The sequence below is a fragment of the Triturus cristatus genome, chromosome 6 (assembly GCF_964204655.1).
Source record: "Triturus cristatus chromosome 6, aTriCri1.1, whole genome shotgun sequence".
In the NCBI taxonomy this organism is placed as follows: domain Eukaryota; kingdom Metazoa; phylum Chordata; class Amphibia; order Caudata; family Salamandridae; genus Triturus; species Triturus cristatus.
Genome location: NC_140589.1, coordinates 209,750,931 through 209,775,731, shown reverse-complemented (window position 1 = coordinate 209,775,731; position 24,801 = coordinate 209,750,931). Strand labels below are relative to the sequence as shown.

The window sequence follows — 24,801 nt, the reverse complement described above, 5'->3', positions numbered from 1 at the left end:
CATACGGGCAATTGGCAATAGTGATCCAACATACCCTGTTGCGAGGCACTTCAAGGAATTCCATAGTAACAGCCTGGAGTCTTTGAGTTACTTTGTAGTTGACACTGTCCCACGTCTTCGCCGGGGTGGTGACCGTGAGTCATTGCTCAGACAATTGGAGACGATGTACATACTTGAGCTGGACTCCAAAACTCCTAACGGTCTGAACTCCAGCGAAGACCTGTTTACCTGCCTGTGAGACTTGCTGGTACCTTGGTTATAATCTGACAGCTGTTAATAAGCTATAGGGTTGACATACTGATTGATATACATTTGTCTCCCTATTTGGTCTCAGCGAAGGTGATACTGGCTGACCTTTCATTTGTGCAGCAAGTCACAACCTAGGAGCACGTCTTCATTTTTAGCTACTTTTGTATATATTTATCACTCCTCTTTTGCACAATCGATTCACTCAACACGTGACTCTCTTTCAGGCAGATTAGACATTAATAATGGAAGGGTTTCCGGGCTCGGGAACCTATAGGATGTATTTTCCATACTATGTGGCTTCTTAAGCGTGATAGTCGTAGATGTTCTAATATGGTATATTTTGCACATTTCTTGTTTGCATTTGCACTTTAATATGATGATCTTCTAATGACGTTACCTCACTATGAGGATTATACTTCTTGCACATGCCCAAATTTTGTACATGCTATATTTTGCACATTGCCTTGATTTGCACAGTAATTTTTAGCTAGGCAGATAGTATGATATGATCAGCGCACTGTTTACTGAAATTATTCAGTATTCTATACTAGAATGCAGACAGTACATTAATAATGGATATTTATTCCATTAATGTTCTGTATAATTCCAGTATTTTTGCACTTGTATAAATTTGCACAGTCACCTCATCTATATAGACGTGGTGGCATAATCAAATCCAAAGCGCTAAAGGCAATTTTGCTATTTCATCTACTTTAACATAGGTGGCATGGTACCAACAGTCATTTGAATTTTTAATATTTTGCAGTGTTTGACATGATTTGTTTTTATGCAAAAATTGCAAAAATTGAACAATCTACACTATTAATCTGGAAAATTTAGATTTATAACAGCCTGAGCTCAGGTTAATGTGTTGACTGTCTTGACGCTTAACAATATGTACGATTGCATTTGTGACAACACATTTTTTCTATGTCTATTGGCCTGTTTGTCACGTGTTGCCTGCACTTGCACTTTAAATTTTCTGGCTTCCGCCCTAAGCGTCATGTGATCAAGGCCTCCGTGTTGAGGCCGAAACGCGTCTTGGTGGTACGAGGTGCACGAATGAAATAAAACTACACCTTGCACTTTATCTCGTTGGGTCCGTGGTCGTCTTTCCCTGTGGATTGGAATTTGAAGACGAAGTTCCTTGTATATATATATATATATATATATATATATATATATATATATATATATAAATATAAACACTTAGACATTTTTATATTATTACAGACACGCTTTTGTAAGGGCAAATTTGCCTTTCCAAAAATATTGTTACGCTGGCTCTAAAACCTTACTAAAACACATAAAACGATAGAGAAAGCTACTACTCAGATTCCTAGAGTCGCTATGGCACCCACGTTTGACTGGGGATCTATAATTCATAGGTTCTAGCTCTGCCATATGTAATCAAGTTTTGAACTAATGAAGACAGTGATATGTGAATTATGAGGAGTCACATTAAATAAAAGCAGACATAATATATTTGAAGAAATATACAGACAATTTTATTGGCAATTTTTTTTTAACAGTGTTCTCCATAAAATATAACCCCAAAATATAATTATTTACATCAATATACCGTTCAAAATACTATTTTCTAAATTTCAACCCTAAGAAAGAACAGCAAAAAATGTAACATAATTAAATTATATTTCATGTGTATTTAAGATGGATAACAACACACCAAAACAAACATTTTCTAGTCACAATAAGCTTTTTACATAGTGAAGTCTACAGGCTTGTTGCTATCAAAAGGTAGTAAATGGATTTATTGTTTATTTACATTCATAATCTAAAAATAAGAATAAATAAATATTACATTAAATTGGTTGTGCATTCTTTTTACTAATGTACAATACCACCAAACTAAAAGGTCCTTTTTGTCTCATATTACTGTCCTAAAACCATGCGTGAAATCTCAGGTGTCCCCTAACTAAACAATCAAGGGAGCATAATATCTGGTCAAGCTCCTGCCAAGCCAAACTGTTGTTTAAAATTGATTCTACATCTGTATTTTCATCATGCTCATAGTGCATCTAGATTTCGAGTCAGTGCTAATGCAAGGGAAAAAAACATAAAAAGTACACTTTTAAAAAAGGTAAAACAGAAAGAGTCAACATTCGAATAAACAGAAGAAAATAAAAACAATATTAAATGGGAAGCCAATAAGGGGCTGCATCTGCTGGGGCGCATGCCTTGATAGTCTATACTACTACTACAATACAATTAGAAGTCACCTTTGACTACCAGTTAAATGTTACTGCCCTCAGCTGATGGTGCTAGCTATGGTTAATACCCTTTACTGAGGATGTTAACGCTAGTCAATTTTTTGCCATCAATAATGGCTATGTGCTAAAGATGAGGGGAAACAGGAATTAGCCACTGATACAATCCAACAGTATGTGTGCAAATGTCAATGTGTTTCTACGTATATGGTCTGCAACTGGTTTCACCATTTCCCCATAACATTTGGGCTCACGATAAGACTTGAAGAGAACACAGGTCATGGCTGAATTATTTGCAGTCACCCAAGTGTCATGTGGCTAGGATTTGAGGATTAGTTGCCGCTTTCTAATAATCAACTAGACATCTGAAAGCTTACGGAGTGTTAGGCATCAATTTCTATTGTTTGAGTGAACACCTGTTCCTTGAACCACAAGAGTTCGTTCAATCACCCAGCCTTCCTTACAAATGTGGTTGTAGAGTTGCACCAAGTTGGTTACAAAACCAGTTTAGACTAAATTATTATCACTGTCCTATTACAGAATGACTGGAGTCCAAATCGAAGAAGAGCGAGCTCACTGTAGAGGTTAACAGTAACAAAAGGTCACAGGGTCAAATCCAAGTAGGTCTGTCTCACGTTTTCTTCTGTCCGAGGTAAAACTAAATAAGTACAATTTAATTCAGTAGCAATAACTCCCATTACTAAAAAAAAATCTAATCGGTTTGAAGTACGTGCTAAATAACATTGGTATTTTTAATCAGTACTGAGTATAGAAATATATTGAATGCTTTCCCTGAATATGTTCATGCTTCTTTTTAATAAAACTGGAAAAGTACACCCATTACCCTAGGGGGCAAAATGGCTTCGAAATGGCAGGCATTGCATAAATTAGCATAACTGATCTTGTACACCTGCCATCAAAGCAAATGGCAATGTACGATCCTCGACAACTCCTCAGATTGAAATACTGGTTTTCAACAGACTCCTAACACTCTTTCTAATTTCCCATGGTGAAAAGTTATAGTCTAAAAGGAGAAGTGTTCTAAAGGAATTTAAAAAGAAAAATATATAATATATCCCAACATGCAGTGCTCCTTCTGGAACCAGCGGTCCCATAGGGAAGAGGTGCGCGCGCCAGCGGAGCACACTGGCACACAATGAGTGAAAGTTTTTCATAACCGTACAAACTTACTCTCATGGCAAGGCAAGGTATGCTTCAATCAGTTTATTCTGCATAAAGAGTTATGCAGAACAAACGGATTAAAGCATTCCTTGCCTTGCTCGGAGAGTGCGTTTGTTCACCAAATGCCCAATGCATTTCAGGACGCACACACAGCAAACTCCAAACCAAGGTTTATTTAATACAAGGCAAACCAGCAACTTCTTTCTGGTAAAATTCAGGTGCCGACGCGTTTTGAGGCATGAGATCCTCTTCTTCTGGGCAGCTTGAGCAAATGTTCACAGAGGGCGCTCTGCATGCTAATATATATCCCGCCCTTCGTGGGCGTATGCTAAGTGCATATTTTGTGTGTGTGTGTGTATATGTATATATATATATATATATATACATATACACATACACACACACACACACATATATACACACACACTTTTTTTTTTAAACAGCCATCAAATGGTCTTAGACCACTGCACCAAATGAGGATTTTACTTATACGACCCCTGTTTTTATCTTCAATCACATTTCTATCCTTCTACCCTCATCTATTTTCATACACACCACATCAATGTTATGTGAAGGTGATGTGTCCGCAACAAAATAAAAACGTTTCATTCACAACCCTGCTTCTTCTTAAAATTGTTTTATCAATTAAAAAAACAGATCATTTATTTTATTGCAATGTTAATTTAAATAAGTAAAGGTAGATGCTGCAAACCTCATGTAGGGTTATCAAACACCAGTTTAAATTGGACAGAAACTCACAATTGACTATTGTAAAGCAGTGTACAATATGAACCAGTATCCTTCACAATTGTTTAACAAAACTGAACATAAATATTTTATGATGACCTTTGAGTTTTTGTAACATCTAACCAAATTATTGAGAATACATTTTGGAAGTAATGCATGGACATGTAAATTCAAAATCACTGCTTGGAAGATGGCACTATACACCGCATACTGTAGTGCAGTATGCAATTACGGAGCGAGGGGTATCTTGGAAAAGGTTATGAAGGTGTGAAGCAAACAAAAAAGTACAACTTTGGCAAAACTGGTTTATGAACACCAGGTTCTTTATGAAAAAATATATACCCCTTGCATGGGACGTCGCTGTCTTCTAAGCGATTTCTGTAAGGTAAACAGTCCTTGCTATAGAACGGTGCCTCAAGGCCAACCAAGTCTTACAAAAATCATTCAATTAAGGGATCATCATCCTCTTCTTGAAGCTGAAGACGGGAAAATTGGCGTGGTGAAGACAGCTTATTCTTCATAATAACAATGAGACAAGTCAGGGTTGTCAATATCATGATGACTCCCACGACTATACCAATCGCTTCCGGAAGATGTATGCACCACTGGTCATTCAACAAGCACTTTGTGCTAGCAAAGGTTCCATTGTTGGGTTCTTCTTTCAACCTCAGGATGTGGCACATCAACGGATAAATATCAACACTGTTGATCGTTGCTTGTTTGTAACCTTTCCGAAATGCAGGTCCGTGGGCGGCCAGCAGCGGGTTCATGCTGGGTAACGCATTGTCGTAGCCATGATTTCCATCTAAATAATAAGATAGATCTTATTAGATGTATTAGGTTCTACTGTTACAACAGATCTTTAGACATCCATTTGTGTGAAAATTAAATTCTACTACTACAATACATTTTTTACAAAGTACAAATAACTACTCATCTGCACTTGCTTCAGTTTGATGTAAGATGATATGGGCATGAGGGAAAAGTGAGCAGGTAGACAGTGCAGGTGGGTACAGTAAATGAGATAGCCAGTGAGATGAGGGGACTGGAAAATGCATTTGGTGGGAGAGCACAGAGACACAGCTGGCAGGGAGGTGCAATGGGGGCCAGAAGTGGCAGGAAAGACAGTGCGAACACATGTGGTGGGCACGCGAACAGCACAGATAGGAAGTCGGAGGAGGGACATGAGCAGGGAGCCAAAGGAAGAGCACAAGGAAAAAAAGTAGTAAACAAACAGGAAGCTATAGGAGGGGCTGCAGAAGGGACGGACAAGGATGGGAAAGAGTGGCATAAGACATAGGAGGGGTGCATGTGCAGGGGACCACAGGAGAGGCAGAAGCTTGAAGATGGACACCAAGCAGATAGGAAATGGAGGTACACAAGGATGGAAGCTCAGGAAGGACACATGCAGGGAGGCTCAGGAGTGGCATACACAGTGAGGCTCACAAAAGGCTCAAGTAGCGAGGATTAGGACATGTACAAGCAGGGAGGCTCAGGAATGCATGAAAGCGCAGACTAAGATACTGAGGCACAGTGTTGAGATAGAAATGTCTCCTGAATGGTATATGGACATGTACCCCTTGGTATTCTTACTTCTATTGTGGCCCTGGCAACATGTTAATCTAGCATTCGTGCATAGGCCTAGGCCTGTACCTGATAAGGTTATGTCGAGGATAAGTCCTGTGATCTAAAGGGGCACACCAAGCTTGCACTCATAGTCGACAGAGGACTACTGGCCCAGACCTGGTTGCTGAACATCAAGCGCTGGTGGCAGCTTGACTGTTGTGATTTATAGTTTGAACAGACCTTTTTATTTGTGTCAATGAGTGTGGCCTACTGCCCCTCCTGTGCAAAGTCCCACTATTAGGTGTACCTCAGAACCATGTCCTGAAATTTTGTGTGAATGTGGAGTATGAGTGTCTTTGATATGTGTGGTAGTAGGACTGTGTTTGTCTGACTACTGATGCTAGTGGGATCTATTTTGGATGCCCCTGGTTTAGCATGCCAAAAGATGGAGGATGAAGACAGATACCCACAGAAATTGAAATTCCTTTAAGACTTTGTTAGCAAGGGGCTGTTGATTAGTTCTTCCTGGGCACTGCCATTTGGTAGGTGTTAGTAGTGAAGAGTGAAACTGCAGTTCCTGTTGTTGAAGACGAGGAAGTTTCTAGGTCAGGCCTGCTCTTCGGTCTGTACCGCATTACTCTTTTAGAGAGACCAGGTGCAGAAAACTCGTGCTTCATTGTGCCCGTCTTTTGGATGCTCGTGACTGGAGACCTCATCAGTGCTACCTGCTCTGAGAAGCATCACTTTATACAAAGACTATGCCTAGAGGGCAACCTGAGACAACACTTGAACAAACCCAAACTGGTTCTGAAATTTGAACAGCATATGTACATCCCTTATGAAAACTGAGATCCAAACCACCTAATGTGTTCCAATCCCAAGTTCTCCATGACTGAGGATGGAAGTGCTCCGCAGAATACTCGAAGAGCTGCTGAGTAACCAGAGGTGGTTGCTTCCTGACAGTTAGACTCCCAAAGATGAGCGTACATCACCTGACTCTATTACTTTCTGCTTGATAAGCTGAGCGTCTGCCTGAAGAACCCTAAAAGTTTGCCTGCTGAGAACAGAAAAATGTGTGCCTGGCATTTAAGGGAGAGAAGACTGTTCAGAAGGAAAGGCCCAACAAGAAGAGTACCTAGAGGAGGTTGGTGACTAGCAAGTGGTTGACTAGGCACTCATGCTTAGAGAAGGCCTCCTGTTTTCCCTGTGCAGTACTGATGATATTGTATCGAAAGCATGCCAGTATGATGCTACACAGCAGCATGTCATGGGCAGAAGTGATTGGTGCTGCAGCTATTGCCGACTAAATAACTAAACTGTTGGCAGAGCGAGAATCCACAACCTAGATTGGTCGCTGCAAACGCATCCTTGCCACTGGAACACCTAGGCCTGTATACAACAGTTCCTGCCCGTTTGCAGCGATTCTGCAGGGTCTCCACCACGGAGAACTGGTACTGCCACTAGGGTCAACCTGAACCAGTTCCTGAGCTAACCTTGTGCAAAATGGCTGTTGCGGTGATCGAGCCCAGAAAGACCCCCTGTGTCCAGCTACTGATGTGGTGAACAAGCCGAAAGGAGTCCACTCAGTAGAGGCGGGATACCCCCATTCCTGCTGCACAGCCCGGACGACCTTCAATCCAATATAGGTAATCATGGGGCTTAGCTGTACCTGGGACAAGAGATCAAGATGTGCATGAGTAAAAACGCCATGCTGACTGAGACACAGTGAATTTAAAAGCCATGTTAACGTCTTTTGAACCCAGTTGCTTAACAAATCCAACAGGACTGAGCCTAATCTCCATCTAATCCCCGATATACGGGATAGCAATAGCAAGATCTCCGACCTCACTGGGAAGAAAGTCAGTTACCAGGAAATGGAGGGGAGTGTACCTCATGATTTGAGAAACTGTATTTTGGGTTGGATGCATTGTGTAATATTTAGTTTTGCTGTGAGATTAAAAGTGCTTTCTTTTTTAAAAAGATAAGCACTGGTCGGGCAATATATTTTTGTATGTGTTTTTTTTTTATTGTTCAGTTCTAAGCTCTTGAACCCCCTCAGCCCCACCCAACACTACCTCCCTTTTATCCCCAGTGCCAGCCTTTGTGTGTGGGTGGGTGGAGGGGGATGTAGGGGGGACTCCTAGCCCACTCCCAAACTAGTAGTGACCAGTTTGTGAGTCCTTCATAGGTTTGGCTCTCAACTGTCTAGGGTAAAAACGCAAGAGCAGGCCTGTTGTCAGGTTCACTTGTGCTTGCTATAGACAAAGCCCTTTCAAAGTGATAGAGGGGCTGGGTGCAGCCTTTCCCCAACAATCTGGCACCTTTGTCCCCATGTCTGGAAGGAATAAACAACCAACGGGAGGAGAGACAGCCACAGTCATGTGATCCTGTTTAGTGGCCGAAAGGCACAGTGGTTTTCAGCACAAAATGCCAACTTTTTAAAACACAAGACTTCTAAAAAAAATTTTTTTAAAACCACAACCATTAATCAACATTAATTCAAGAAACACTACATACACAATCAATCTTGTGTGTTTGAGTATTTATCTAATTTCACATTTATTCTTTTTTAATATTTGTAATTTTTACGATAATCATATCCATCTGGTACACTCAAAACCACTACTATAGACAAACTACGTCAGATATGATTAGAACAAATCACAATACAACACAAACATGGAAATTATTCAAAAATACATTATCTGCTGAACAAACAGGAGTTGCTGCCAATAAGTCCAAAATAACTCACTCCAATGATTGTCTTACCCCTTGTGTATAACATGGGGTTACTTAGCCAGTAATATGTTCCCACACTCAATAGCGTCCAAATAAAATGTATGTTTCTTTTTAGAGTGGATACATTCTTGTTAGAATCCTAAACAATAATGTTATGCTTGAGGTGGTACTTCCAATAAATCCCCATGGAAAAGTGCCAACTTGTTCTGACCTAAAAAAAAGTAGGGGTATGTACAAGTCTTTTAGGAGGTCATCATCAGGGCAAAGAAAAAAAACTCATTCAGTCTAAGCTAAATGGTCCGAATGTACACATCGTGTGTGCAAGCGCCTCACGGCCATCTCGGTGTCAGCAATAGCCCGAGGGAGTGATTTATTTATTTAAAATCAGCTTTTTTTTTTTTTTATTGTAACCTAGACCCGTTTCTTTCAATGGTACCCGTCCTACTTCAAATACTTTAAAAAGTGGCACTGTCAGAATTGCATCTTAAAATACGACTTTACCAATAACAAGGATTATAATTTACAATTCATTGGAGTGTAAACATAATTTCTCTGTCTGCTCCCGTTCTGAAGTTAGCACTTATGAAAATGTAATAAGTTAACCCAGTGTTAGCCGATGGGGGGGAAAGCCTTAAAAACACTGAAAAACGACGTTAGGCATTTTTTACTGCCAGGACATGTTGAAACCTAAACTCACATATCCTACTTTTTAAATACCATGCACCTCGTGCTAGGAGCCGTTAGGGCAAATCTTAGGGGTTATATATAAGTCATAAAACAGAAGGTTTAGGTCTGGTAAAAGGTTTATTTTGAAACTCACTAAGGATATGTTCTACCAGTAATCGGGTTGGAATACTATGTAAGTGGGAAGGGGCTACTGTCATCATGAATATAGATGCATACCATTCAGAATGCCTCCGTCAATTGAATGACAGATATTACCAGCGCCTCAACCTTGACCCGATGTCACGCCTGTCCAAAAAGATCAAGACAATGGTGACACACGCTTTGGAATCGGATTGGATTACCAAAGGAGAAGCATCTTTTTTGGTCAACACACAACCTAAGACCTTACGTTTACGTGCTACCAGAAGTGCACAAACTGACTGGACCACCACCGTTATAGGGTCATTGTTAGAGCTCTTTTCTGAGTTTGTTGACTGGTTTTTGCGTCCGTTAGTTGCAGGGATGCCATCTTACCTGCAGGATAGAAAACATGCATTGAATGCACTTAAGGACATATCATTTGACCCAGAGATCCACATCCTAGCTTCTTTCGATGTGGTATCTCTTTATGCCAACAGTCCGCAGGATGAGTCCCTGGCTACAATAAGGACCCTATTGGAAGAACGGATCAGAACAGATCAGACACCTACCTCTTTCATACTAGAATGTGCATCACTGGCAATGAAAGAAAACTTATTTCAATATGCTGTACATCTGTACCTTCAAGTCACCGGTCGGTCAATGGGCAGTACATCCGCCCCCAGCATGGCGAATTTATATGCACGATTTCAGGACCAGGCATATCTATCCTATCGACAATCCGTACTCTTCCAATGTGAAAGTTAGCCCTATCCCAAGAACTATATGGGGGCACAAAAACGGGCCAGGAATAACAACCGAGATGCCCTATTGGACACTGTGACAAAGGTTCCTTCTGATCGCCTGGTCTGTGTTAGTACTTTCAGTCATCTCACCAACAGTGTTAAAAAAATCTATCAATATGAATTGGAATATTCTTAACACAGGGACTGCATCGCTCCCCAAACCACTATTTGCACTAAAACGCAGCAACAACATAAAGGACATGATTGTACACACACGTCTGCGTAGTGCCCTACCCAACATTGGGAAACACATCTTATGGTCAACTGCACATGGTAAGGGACATCATGCTGGTGGCTCTTGCTCAGTCTGCCCTTTTACATCTAAGAGACTCACGATAGACTTAGGCCTGTCGACCACATGGCAATTGAACTCCCTCACCAATTTCAACTCTACTGTTTACAGTGTCCTTGCAATCTCTTGTATATTGGCATGACGACACGTAAGGTCAAGTTGAGGATAGGAGAACATTGTGGCTCTAAACGCTGCAGAAAGGACAATATTAAAGTCACAAGGCACTTCTTGAATCTAGGCCATACAGAGAACGACATACATTGGACAGTCATTGACAGGCCTAGATATGTTAAAGAGATGGGTCCTCATGAATCGGTCTTGTTCCGCAGGGAACAAAGATGGATTTACAGGCTCAGATGTGACCCCAAGGTTTGAACAATGATATTCCTTGGCACACTTTGGGTAGATGAATCATTGGATTATCATCCTCATTTTGTGTATCATTTTTGTACTTTTTCGGTCTTTTACCTTTTTATGATATCTTTTGATCATCACTTAGATCTAAGTTCTACCTTTGTCTGACCGACATTGGATAATTGCTACTTTGATTGGAGGTAGAATTCTACTAGTCCTTAATCTATTTTTACGCACGATAATTTATTGAGTGCGATCGCAGGAGATACAAAGTTCCTCCTGCCGCCTTCCCCCTTGAGTGTGCCACTGGTTCACCTTTGCCCACTTTTATAATTAGGGAGAGTAGCTGTTTAACTTGTATCAACTAGAGGTCGACCGCTTATACAATTATTTGGTATCAAATTAATTAAAGTTGACTGTCTGCGACTCTTTTTTCTCGCAGACAATTAGGCACATTACGCTTCATATTGCCCTTAGACCCTGTTCTGTTGAGACTCCAATTTCCATCATCCTTTGGTGTCCGGGAAAGAAATTACATCATTGTTACGTTCTCTTCACGTACGATGTCAGTTCTTATATACGGTGTTCCTTTCGGGATCCCCTCCCTCGCCAGGACCCTGACTGCAGAGTACCCTCTGAGGAAGACTGTGGTGAGTACCCGGTCACGTATTTTGATTTCAGTGTTAACGTAACCAACGGGATACCGCTGGACGATACTCGTATTTAGAGAACGTTTGTCTTACTCCAGCGTCAGTTGCAGCCCTCGTTCCCGAATTTTGACTGCAACAACTAGTTTTTAGAGTTTGTGTATGCATATTTAGAGACCCAATCGGCTCAACTTGTAGATTACTCTTAACTGTGGCCACCTTTGCCTCACTTCACACGGTATCGTTACAAGTCCTAAGATAGAGTATCTAGAGGCAGAATGGGGATTGCATAATCTGTTTTCCGCCCCCAGCCTGCCATACAATATTTGCTTGCATGCTGCATTGTAATTAACGAGCACAAAGCATAATTATGATATTGCTCAGAGTCAATTCTCAGTCATTTTAAAGAGACCCATCTCTTTACTTTTAGGACATGCTGGTCAGTGGATGATTGTTTCTTGGATGTTTCTTTGAACATACCCAATAACTTGGATTGATTCCAAATACATGAGAAAAGAAGTTGCCTGATCCTTTTCATTCCTGCTATTGTGTTCTTTTCTCTTTGATTCTAGTTCAGTGTGCCAGAGTGGTTGAAGGGTACCTAGTGGCTATAGCAAGTACAGGTCTGTTCCCTCCCGCAGGTAACCTCATTTATGTTTAGATTCATTTAGATGTGTTCCTCAACACGTTTTAAACTTCATTATGGAGGGTTGCACTAGTGTTTGTGGGTGATGACTCGTTTCCTATGATATAGAAAGGCGAAATGTATCTTGCTCTTTTTTGTGCTACAGATGGAGATGAGGAATTAATGAACAATACCTTTGGAAACGGCCAGTATAGCCATCCTATTATAATATAGATGATTGTGGGATACACACATGAAGATTGACTAGTATTACATTTGGTCCTGACGAATGCCTAAGGACTCCTTTTGGAGCCAAGGAAAGGCAGAAACATGCTGACCTCTGAAGGGGGATATTTGTTTTGAACTCCCCTGTCCTCTGCTCTTTTAATCCTTTCCAAGAACACTACCTAATAAAATTATTTGAGTCCTTGAGATGGTTTTAATTTCCCTGCACTTTTTCACAGCACTCTGTCCTCCACTCACCATTAACATCTTGTGGCATACCTTTGCCTTAAAAAACCTCAGCTCCTCCCCACACCAATACATTAGGTGGGGAGTTGTAGCCCACATTGGGGACCAGCTGGCCCCAATGTGTGGAGGGAGCATAATGATGAATCATGTCAGCTTTGGGTGAGTGGTGAGGGTTCTTGTCCATTAAGGACATCTCCTTCCCACTTACACATTATCCCAACCTGATTACTGGTAGAACATATCCTTAGTGAGTTCCAAGATTTAGATAGGGAGTGATATGTTTCCGGTTGCTCTCCCCTGGATCCTACGTGTGGCATTAGTAAAAGGTTATTTTGCCTGGTCAAAGTGGCACTGCTGTGGCAGGCCTGAGACATGTTTTAAAGTGCTACGTTAGTGGGGGTCACAATGAGTACTGCAGACCACAAGTAGAATTTAATTTACATGCCCAGGGTACATGTAGTACCATTTCTACTGACTTATATGTAACTTTAAGAGTGCCAATTTGGTGTACCATGTTTTAGGGAGAGAGCTGAAGCTCTTTAGCACTGTTTAGCAGGCGAATAGTGCACAGAGTTGTAATCCCTTCAAAACTGAGTTCAGCAAAAATCAAATAGTGAAGGCAAAACATTTGGGGGGGGGGGGGGGGGAGTACCACCCCAAGGATATCAGGTCTAACGGGAGGTCATATCTGGCTGACAAAATCTCAAAAAGCGACAGTAATGGCACGGATTATCAGGGCGATTCTGCAGGCATCCTACTATCCACTCATGCACAAACAGTCTGAAACTCAAGATGGAAATATGGAGATCTAGTTGTCCCTACTGTAGGACTTTGGGTGAAGTGCTGCCAAGCTCAATGTCCGTGCCTGTGCCCAAAGCTCTACTCTGAAACACATGCCCTGCGCTTTTAAACGTCAACACGCCGAATACCAAGTCTGTCTAGTCTTGAATCGATCTCATAGCTCTTCCATCAACTTATCAAACACTCCCTTCCCCTTTATCTCACAAGTTTCTGCTTTTCCCGTTGCAACATTTTTCCATCTTTCTCGTCCTATCTCTTTCCTCTTTGTGGGTTTTTCTCTCTGTCTTCCAGTTAATGTCCGATGACAAAATCAGTGCCTGTCCCCAAAAATGACCCCCAACATCGACCACCGGCTCAAATTAAGCACTGGTTGTGGTACAAAATGTTGTCCTGCTGCCTTAGACAGGTCCTGTCTGCACAACAATACGCAGTTTGTCATTCTGATACTTGTACTAGGTCTTTGTACCAATAGAAAGACAAAATGTAGGTGACCAGAATTATCAAATTCTTGGACTTCTTCTATTTGAGTCACTCTGTGGATCAGACCTCCGATTTGACAGGGTGTACATAATTTTGGGTATTTTGCATTATGTTTGTAATGCATAATGAAAGAGATTTTGCCTTAATTTGAGTAAAAAAACGATCTTCGGAATACAGGAACAACACAAAAATGCTTTTTCAAAAGTGGCACACAGACTCACGAGAGTTTAATTCAGACAACTTTTTATAGGGCTAAAGCTGCTTTTGGTTTTTTTTCTTTGTTTTATTTTTTTTTAACAAGGAAGTGCCATTACAAAAGAGGCTGCTATATATACACAATAAAAACTTTCTATTCCTGTCCTGATAACTTCTCCATGATCTTTAAGTTTTTGGCTATTTTTGATTTGTAATCTAGAGACAAAGCATCACTTATTGTTGGTCTGTGTTGCATCCACTGGTGGATGCTCCTTTCAACGGGCAGCGGCGGGTGCTGCACCACTCTTACCTAAGGCACTGGTGCAGTGAGTGCAGTGTGGTAACTGCTGTCTGCGTTGCCTTTCATTCTCGGGTGCATTCACAGGGATGGACGGTTGCTTGATTCTGCAGTGCCAAGGCTGGCAAGTGTGTGTTGACACACCAGTCTTTTATTAAGAGCTGTGAGGTCACTGGGGTGGGGATTTCCTTCATCCTACTGCTAACTGCTGGAAAGCATGGTCTCTTTCCTCAATACTTTTTATAGAGCAGGTGTGGCCATGATTAAGGCCCAATCAAAAATGGTATATGTTAATAGCACTTTTTACTAAGACTTCCCAATGCAAGGTGTCGGATGCACTGCCTGTGTGGTCACTTCCTGTCTCTACATTAACTGTTTTTCCACTATACAAGGACCCCAAGACTTGAGCTAAGTGTGCATCAAATGCTTCAGTGATATTTTGTCATCACTCATCGAGACTGTATGTTTTCTAATTTCTCCTTTTTTTTCAGCCAGGCCTTTGGACTCTTAGAATCTTTAATCAATTGTTCTCCCACTTGATATATTTTTGGCAGTTCAGTGTTTATGTTCAGTGTCAAATCTCTTCAGTTCTGGTTTCCATTTTGGAGATTTTTATGCCTTAAATCGTGCTTTCCTCCACATAGAGATCTATCTTTCGAGACACTTGTCGCTAGAGTGCAATTATATTGCGCAAGAGGTAATATGGCTACAATGAGTTGCCCTTTCCTCGGCCAATCAAGGTACAACAGAGATCATCACTTTTGCACTTAGATGCTGACAGACTGTATCAGCAACAATTCTTGAGGTCCAACATCCTCATGGATCCCTCATAGGAGTTGGATGATACTATACAACAACAAGACCTGAAGTTACATCAGCTTCAGGATCAGAATGAAGATGCGAGGAAAACTTTTAATTGTGAGAAACCTTCATGTTGCTATCTTCAATACCATGATTTGCAGGAGATCCTACAAGATAAAAGGAATTTATTGATGCTTTATTAGTCCATTTTGTCTCTTGTATGGCCAATTCCCAATAGATTGTTTTATGGATGCATACTTAGTTGGCTGTTCGTCTGGTGGTGCTCGGGCCAGAGTTAAGCCTCTGGTAACGGTCTCAAATCCTAATCTTCATTACTGAATTCTTTTCCTGACTAATTTCAAGAAGATGTCTGAAAGGCCTGAAAGGGACTTTTCAGCTAAGGAAACGATATGTGACACTCAACGGGGTAAAACAGATGTTATTCTCCGCTACCCGATTCAGGCAGTCGGCAAACAAAACATACTGGCTACAGAGAACACAAATGCCCCTGGTTTGGAGAAGCGAAAGCAAGAAATTAAGGAATAACTAATCACCCCACCTAATGTTCAGTACTAAGGTAGCCTTCCTCATTGAACAGAATGAAAAGTGAAATATGAACGGGTAAGGCCTTTGGCAAAGCTTAATTACCATGTATATTTTTCCAATGAAAGACCATCGCATTAGAGAAACAGGATGATGATTCCATGGAACTATTTTTTTTTTGTGCATTCACATATTTTGTGAACGAAAGTATTCAGGCCTTGAATAGGAATTCATATACCCATGAAACATGCAGGTGAGAAATTGAGACATCTTCTGAGCGCCCACCAAGACGGACAACAGCAACCACCTCAAGTGCATCCTGCTCAACACCCGCTCCGTCCACAGACACGCCGTGGAACTCTGGAACCTCCTCGACACCGCATCTCCAGACGTCGCCTTCCTCACGGAAACCTGGATGAACGACTCTTCAGCCCCCGACATCGCCATAGCCATCCCGGACGGCTACAAGATCATCAGGAAGGATCGCGTCAACCAGACCGGAGGAGGCATCGCCATCGTACACAAGAGCACCATTCGCATCTCGACTGACTCCATCGACGTATTCAACGCCGCCGAATACCTGCACTTCCAGATCCACACCGACCCCAAGACTACCCTCAGAGGCACCCTCATCTACAGACCCCCGGGACCACGTGCACAGTTCTGCGAAGACATCGCCGACTTCATCAGCCCTCACGCCCTCCCCTTCGCCGACTACATCCTCCTCGGGGACCTCAACTTCCACCTGGAGAACAACAATGACCGCAACACCACCGCCCTGCTGGATAACCTCGCCAACCTCGGACTTCAGCAACTGGTCAACACCCCCACCCACTTCGCCGGCCACACGCTCGACCCACTCTTCTCGTCCAGCAAGCACGTCACCTTCAGCCACTCCACCGGACTTCACTGGACTGACCACAGCTGCGTCCATTTCAGCTTCAGAAAGAACACGGTCCACCATCACCCGAAGCAGGCTCCCCACAGAAACTGGAGCAAGATCACCGCCGACCAGCTCGCCACCTCCCTCAGCCAGAGCCCACCTGTCAGGACCACGGACCCTAACACAGCTGCCCTCGACCTCACGCAGTGGCTGACCTCCTGTGCCGACGACCTCGCCCCACTGAAGAACCCCCTCACCAGGCCCAGAAGCAAGAAGGCCCCCTGGTTCACCGACGAACTTAAGGACTCCAAGAAGGCCTGCCGCAGCCTCGAGAAGGCCTGGCTCCTCAACAAGACCGCCGACAACAGAACAGCACTCAAACTCGCCACTCGCCACTCGCAGACATCACCAGCTCATCCGCACCACCAAGAAGAAATCTCTGCGGGAACGACTGGACAAGAACGCCCATGACAGCAAGGAGCTCTTCAACATCGTCAAGGAGTTCTCCAACCCCAGCACCGGCAACAACGACATCACTCCCTCACAGGACCTCTGCGACTCCCTCGCCTCGTACTTCCACTGCAAGATCGCCGACATCCACAACAGCTTCGACATTTCACCCCCGCACCCATCGGTCGTACCTTCGCACCCCGCCGCCACCCTCCAGACATGGACCGAGGTGACCCCCGAAGACACGTCACGCATGATGAACACCATCCACTCCGGATCTCCGACCGACCCGTGCCCCCATCATGTCTTTAACAAGGCAGCCTCTACCATCGCACCCCACCTCCGAGACATCATCAACACCTCCTTCAACACAGCAACCTTCCCGGAGAGCTGGAAGCACGCCGAACTCAGCGCTCTGCTGAAGAAACCAACAGCGGACCCGACCGACCTCAAGAACTTCCGCCCCATCTCGCTCCTCCCTTTGCCCGCCAAAGTCATCGAGAAGGTCGTCAACAAGCAACTGGCAGCCTTCCTCGAGACGAACGGATCCCTCGACCCATCACAGTCCGGATTCAGAGCCAACCACAGCACCGAGACCGCCCTCATCGCAGCCACCGACGACATCCGAGCCCTGCTCGACAACGGCGAAACAGCGGCACTCATCCTCCTAGACCTCTCCGCAGCATTTGACACTGTCTGCCACCGCACACTAGTCCAACGCCTCAACGACACCGGCATCCAAGGGAAGGCTCTGGAATGGATCATCTCATACCTCTCCGGCAGAACACAGAGAGTACGCCTCCCTCCGTTCCGCTCCGAGGCCACCGAAGTCATCTGCGGCGTCCCGCAAGGATCGTGGCTCAGCCCCACTCTCTTCAACATCTACATGAAACCCCTCGCTGCCATGGCACGCCAACACAACCTCAACATCATTTCCTACGCCGATGACACCCAGCTAATTCTCTCCCTCTCCAGAGACCCCGACACCGCCAAAGCCAGCCTGCACGAAGGGATGACAGACGTCGCTGAATGGATGAACATCAGCCGCCTGAAACTGAACATGGACAAGACAGAAGTCCTCATCCTGGGACCATCACCCTCCGCATGGGACGACTCCTGGTGGCCCCCGGCACTAGGCACCGCACCTGAACCGACGGACCACGCACGCAACTTGGGCGTCATACTGGACTCCTCCCTATCGATGACCAGACAAGTCAACGCCGTCTCCTCAGCTTGCTTCCACAACCTCCGCATGCTCCGAAAGATCTTCCGATGGATCCCGACCGAGACCAGGAAGACGGTCACCCACGCTCTCGTCACCAGCAGACTAGACTACGGAAACACCCTCTACGGCGGTACTACAGCCAAGCTTCAGAAAAGACTCCAGCGTATCCAGAACGCCTCCGCCCCACTCATCCTGGACGTCCCCCGACGCAGCCACATCTCGTGCCACCTGAGAGACCTGCACTGGCTCCCTGTCAACAAGAGGATCACGTTCAGACTCCTCACCCACACACACAAAAGTCCCTCCACGACCTAGGCCCAGGGTACCTCAACAGCCGCCTCACCTTCTACACGCCCACCCGCCGGCTACGTTCCGCTAACCTCGCCCTCGCCGTCGTCCCTCGCATCCAGAGAGCCACCGCTGGAGGAAGGTCATTCTCCTACCTGGCAGCTAAGACTTGGAACTCCCTACCCGTCCACCTGCGGATGACCCAGGACCACCTGGCCTTCAGGAAACAGCTCAAGACCTGGCTGTTCGAGCAGTAGCAGACCCCCTTCCCCAAGCGCCTTGAGACCCTTACGGGTGAGTAGTGCGCGATATAAGTTCCATGATTGATTGATTGAGTACAAGGGCCTTCTCAGATGCAAATGGATCACAGAAACCTAGTGTCTTTGAAACCTTTAGTGTTGGAATACTTGTGAAGCCCAAAGGGCATGTTGTTTCTGTCAAAGCGACTTCTACATCATATATCCCTGGTTCCAGAATATTCTAGCAGGCGCCCTTTGATGTTGTCTGTAGGATTAACACATGATCCATGAATTAACGAAAGAAAAGCTTTTAGAGCAAGATGGCATGCTCAGATTTAACATGTTAGCATTTTTGGTTTTTATAGGATGTTGGCTCTGGTTAACCACTACGTTAAGGAGTCGTCGGCATTCTGCATGATCACAATTGTATCTATACAGACTCACCCAGGCTTGGTGCCACCGACTAAAGAGGTCATCCTAAACAAGCCTTGTATGAAGTGAAGTCTGGCATATGAGCAATAGATGAAGCTTTGGTGGTCAGCAATTATAAATACGGAGAGTTTTTTTTTTTACAGACCAATAGAGCCACTTGGCACCTCGTGATATCCTGGTTTCGAAACAGAGGAATCCAACATTTTTTGCATTTGTCGCTGTAGGCTGGACACAAAGCCAGAAAGTTGTCTTACGAATTATCAAGTGCGTCCATCAAGGGCAGGAAATTGAGGCAGTATTCAGATTTGACCATTTTTGTGTAAAAGATGCCACAGGTAGAATACCCAACCAGAACGTAATATGTATTATCTTGGCCAACAGTGAAACATTTGACTGAAATAACATTCAAATCTTTCCATACTTCTGTTCAAAATACATTATTTCCGTAGCATTTATGATACATCGACAAATGGGTTGACAAATTAAGCCAAAGATCACTTGTATTTAACTTAGAGGTTTAACCAAGGCCTTTATCAATAGTATAACCTGATTAAAAGTTACTTGAGGCTGTGGATGTAAAAATTCATCAGAGAAAATCCCTACTGAGCTGTGGTCTACCTCTGAGAGCATCGATTATGGTGTCTTGGTGATGTGTCTTGGTGATGTCTGATGATGTGAAAATGACTTCTAAGGTAGTTGGGTGATCATCCAATGACTCTGGAATGGCTTCTAAGTAATTCTGTTTAACTTGGGATGAATCAGCAAAAGACAAGAGCATATTAGAAGGCAGACAGTTGTACACATAATACTGTTGTCTCCAGGGCTCAATGTATGCTGTGAAAAATGCGTGCAGAATGGAAAACAAATGTCTACAAAGAAAATGGTGATAAGAGGTTACAGGCAAAGTATGAACTCTTTTAAATACCCAGGCTCAGCCAGGTGGACCAGATATTTAGACAGCAGCATAACTTGAGCGCTATTGTTTACAATGCACATCATCAGCCTGTGTGTGTCTCCTGCATGTGCCTGCTCTTTCACGATTGGCTCGATATCTGTGGTAAGAAAGTGTGTGTAGACAAATGTGGAAAAGTAGGGGTCTGATGCAGGGATGAACACCACTGAGGGCTTCGGTGCCACCTCCCTGACCTACCCTTTGTGTGCGTGCTGAGTTTGGTAACACAAAGTAGGTTCACAGCCACCTGCACCTCATTGAGATGTGGTGGCTGTGACAAGTTGCAAGGTGGATTGGGGCTGGAAGGTGAAGAGAACATCTGTAGGAAGTGAACCACAACAGCTATAGGACCGACTGGCACTCATTGGCAGCAGAAGTCAAAGGAGAACTGTTCCCGATTCCATGGAATTGTCCCTCACTGGGTGTGTGTGTGTGGGAGTGCAGATGGCCCATTCTTCCATCAAGTCTGCTGCTCTTTGGTTGGCATTTATGAAACTGGGAGAGTAGTGCACATGCCCCCCGGAGGAATCTCTGGGCTATATAGCACAAACATTAGTAAAACAGCACGATGGCAGGATAAAGACGAAGTAAAGGAAGATTTCATTGCTCATTGTAGAGCAGTGTTGAGAAGATACTCTAAAGACTTAACTTGGTGGTATCGGGAGATGCCAACTTGGCTATAGGGCAAAAGACTTTGATGAGGTTCATTAAAGTTCTGCACAATAATCTGACAAACACAGCATCAAATCCTGAAAGAGTTTCAGAAGTGTGGGACAATGCCATTCTGAAGTTAGATGGAATTCCTGGATAACAGCAACCATTTTGTGAGCTCTACTGGGAACACAGCGTGACTTTAGAGGGCAGTTGTGGTCATATGGCTTTGAGGGAACAAGGAGTCAGTGAGCCCCCTAGTTGGGACAGTGATGCTTTTTGTGTTCGCCTGTTTATAGAGAGGAAAACTTTACACTCAGTAATCCGAGTGAGTTTTGTGATGATGGGCGATTCTTGCCCTGTGCACCCCGACACATCGCTAAGGAAAAGGGACCGAATAGTGCTGAACACCAATCACCATGGTATAAAGTATGCAGCAATTTGCCAGAAGACATAGTATGAAATTTGACCTCTGGTTCTGCAGCAAATGTGACAATACAAATAATGGGGGCAGAGGGATCCGACACCAGCGTCTGTGACACACCAGGCGAGGCTGGAAGCATAAGGGAAACAGGGCATTTTCAAAGGGTTCAGTTATGGGGTCTGAGTTTAAGCACATGTAATCTGATTCTATTGTTCTCTGGTTATGTTCTCCGGTTAGTAGGGGGTTTCAGGGACATTGCACGAGAGAGGCTCCCTCACGAGGTGCCTGGGTAGGAATTTTGATCTTGAGGTTCTTAACTGATGGAGCATACTACTACTGCTCTCCTATCTCCCTATTATATTTCCTTCCCCATTTGTGATATTGGTCACAGTGTTTCACTATTAGTCCACTATGAATATTTATACTAGCATTTAATTAGTGTGTGACGTAGATATCAGCATTCCTGTGGTATCAGATGTATGGTATGCTCCTTGAAAAGGTCCGATTCAATAAAAAGCATTAACCATACATTATCCATGCTCAAGAAATAGGAATTATGGTGGATGCAGAGAAAATGAGGTAAAGGAGTAGGATTAAATGTGTAATAGACTTTGAAGAATTTTAATTCATTTCTAAACAGGAGAAACGTGTGAATAATTACATTTTCAGTAGGCAGGGCATTTCTAGTGGATAATGTCCCAGCAGAGAATGGTTTGGGTAGTATTTTAAAGCAAAAAATGCAGGAAAGCCATGAGAAAGTGGTATCCTCTTACCATTTCAGTATTCCGAGTTGTCATTGTCCTCTAAACTGAGCACCCAACAAAATTATAAATGAAAATCAGCGAGTTTAATGCCACACTGTCACCTTTAAACACAAGAACTGAACAGACAACTTCATAGTAAATAACTGTTGCCAAACCTTTTGTAAGGATGATCAAAAATAAGGCCACTTACTGATGTGAGGCGCTGTATTCTGGGTTATTGACCATCCCTCGTCAGCTTCCAAAATGATGGGTTGAATGCGACTGTTGTGCTTGTAGTGGTATCGGTCTGGAATATTTTCTTTGAGGTAGACCTTCATGTTTTTACTGCAATTTTTTAGTAAATTATACACATACATTTTGTCTAGAAAAGTAAAATAAAATGGGATAAGCAAACATCTGTGGTAAGATCTCCAAAGCACATGGGGTTTTAGGAAACAGTCCACACTGGAAAGGATCATACTTTTAGTTGATGCTTTTTACTTAAAATCCACATGGAAAAGGTTTGGTATCATCTAAAGATCAACAGTACTGAATCTCAAGCACTGGGACCACACATAAAAAGGGATCCAGACCAGCATTTAGAACGGGAAATTATTTTAATGATTAATTTGCCTACTTAGGTATGTTAAAGAAATCCCCGATGCCAGTCGGCGCTTGGTGGCGATGCTGCTGGTTTTGGCCAGGTGCAGAGTGGCAATATACTGGGGGCGGAAACTAGCGTCAATGCCCAAATCCTGGCTCGCCGACGCTGCATATTGCCAGACACAACTGACAGAATTCTGGAATCTTATGCCGACAGAGTAGGCCGCATGATATTTGGGACCGCTAGTTACTTACCTTCATGGCTTGGCGGATGCTGATTCAAACCATAAAACTCCCACAAACAATTCTGCACGCACACCTGTACCCTTGACCAATACCCATGCGGAGGAGCCCGTACTTCTATAGATCGTGACTGTTACGGTGATCTAACTTGCCTCTGTATGATTCTTTTTTAGATTTACTGTCTGCTGTGAGATTTGATGCGGTTGACTACTGCTGGTTACCTCATATACTTGCATATGAATCTATGTTCCACTGTGCCCTGACCATGCTACTGCTGAATTGTTTGTATTAACATGTTCTTATCAAAAATGTTCAATAAAAATTAGAAAAAAAGTTAATGATTCACAGAAACATAATTAGAGTTATTCACCTGGAAGATTTCCAAACGTAGTTCTCATGTTTTCTAGGTACATGCGTGAGTAGATCATCCAATCCAGTTTTCCATCTTTGCATTTGTAGCCCTGATTAACATACTTTAAACTACGACTACATGTTACAGAATGCAAACAAAAAACCTGGACTGGACAAAGTACTCACACATGGACCAGGTCAACTTGAGAGCTCCATCACCAGCATGGGGAATTCTCTATGTGAATAAATCTCCCCTTATGGGTGGGTTGTGGGCATCTCAAAGAGGGAACACCAGGCTAGATATATAAAAGGATGCCTTTTTATTTAGTTCCTGGATTTCCTCTGCCCTTGGCACTTTAGCCCCTACCGGGGTCAAGAAACCGAAACTTTCTCTACTCCCTGGTTTTCTGAGGCTCTACAAAAAGAAAAAAGTGAATGCAAAGCCATAGAAAAAAAGTGAGGAGTTGCCTTTGATACCATGAAGGAAGATACTTATAAAAAAGCTCTCCGAGACGATCAAAGATCCTCAAGTATGCGCATGAGTCATTATGCTAAGGATCTAGCATCGTCAGCCAACTCATCTAGGCAAATCTTCAATATTGTAAATTATTTTCTTAATCCTACCAGATGTAATCAAATCACTCAGCCCTTCCAAGAGTTGTGTGATAATCTAGCCTCTTTTTTGTTAGCAAGATTGGTGGAATCTATAAAAATGTCGATGGTCATCACACTCTTGAATAATTTATGACGATAAGCATGTGGGAGTTTAACTTATCATTGTTAGAAATTGAGTTATTAGTTGTGAGGGATGAGAATTCTTCACATGTAATAGGCACGCAATTGACTTATTACTGGGAACCAAGTACCCCACTGTAACATTTGAGTATCTCAGGATAGCAAAGCAGAGCAGTCCAAGGCCGATTCAGAGGAGGAGATGTGAACTAGCAATCTCAATTCTCTGGCACAGAACAAAAACAATCAATAAATTGTCCATTTAGTGTTTTCTCTTTAAAAAGGAAACATACATATTACACCCATACTACTATATACTGTGCAATAAATTACAAGTACATCAGGTAGATCGAAATAGCCTTGGTGACACCTTCATTTCATATTAAAACCTTAGAGGGGCATGAACCAAATAATCACAATACCCCGCACTCACCTATACCAACATCACAAAATAGGAGGGTGTCATTATGCATAAAGCAGGCAGGCCTACTGGCCTTTTTCAAAAGTTCACAACAATAATATATATAACGGGTATACTGGCTTTGTCAAGGGGTCACCACAGCAATGAAACAGCCACATGTCATGATTCATCATTTAAGCAAATGGGGAAAATGAACATACACATATGCAACCATAATAAGCATTGCTGTGGTTGACTCCTTTATGTCTAACTCCAGGCAGGAAACCCATGACTCTCTAAAAAATAAATCACTTGCCTGGCTTAACAAAAACTGCAGCTTTCCGCTGGCATTTTCTA

The 24,801-nt window shown here is 43.2% G+C and overlaps 1 protein-coding gene across 2 annotated transcripts in view; it reads right to left on the bottom strand.

Moving 5' to 3' along the window:
- Nucleotides 1-1,734: 1,734 nt before the first annotated feature.
- ENPP4 (ectonucleotide pyrophosphatase/phosphodiesterase 4) overlaps nt 1,735-24,801 on the bottom strand; it is a 150,005-nt gene continuing 126,938 nt past the window's right edge. For both annotated transcript variants that reach the window (XM_085610542.1, XM_085610540.1), the window contains 2 exons: nt 22,327-22,497; nt 1,735-5,211 (listed from right to left, as the gene is read on the bottom strand). In XM_085610542.1, the coding sequence (XP_085466668.1) occupies nt 4,847-5,211; nt 22,327-22,497 (536 nt within the window). In that variant the 3' untranslated portion in view covers nt 1,735-4,846. The remainder of the gene's footprint in view (nt 5,212-22,326; nt 22,498-24,801) is intronic.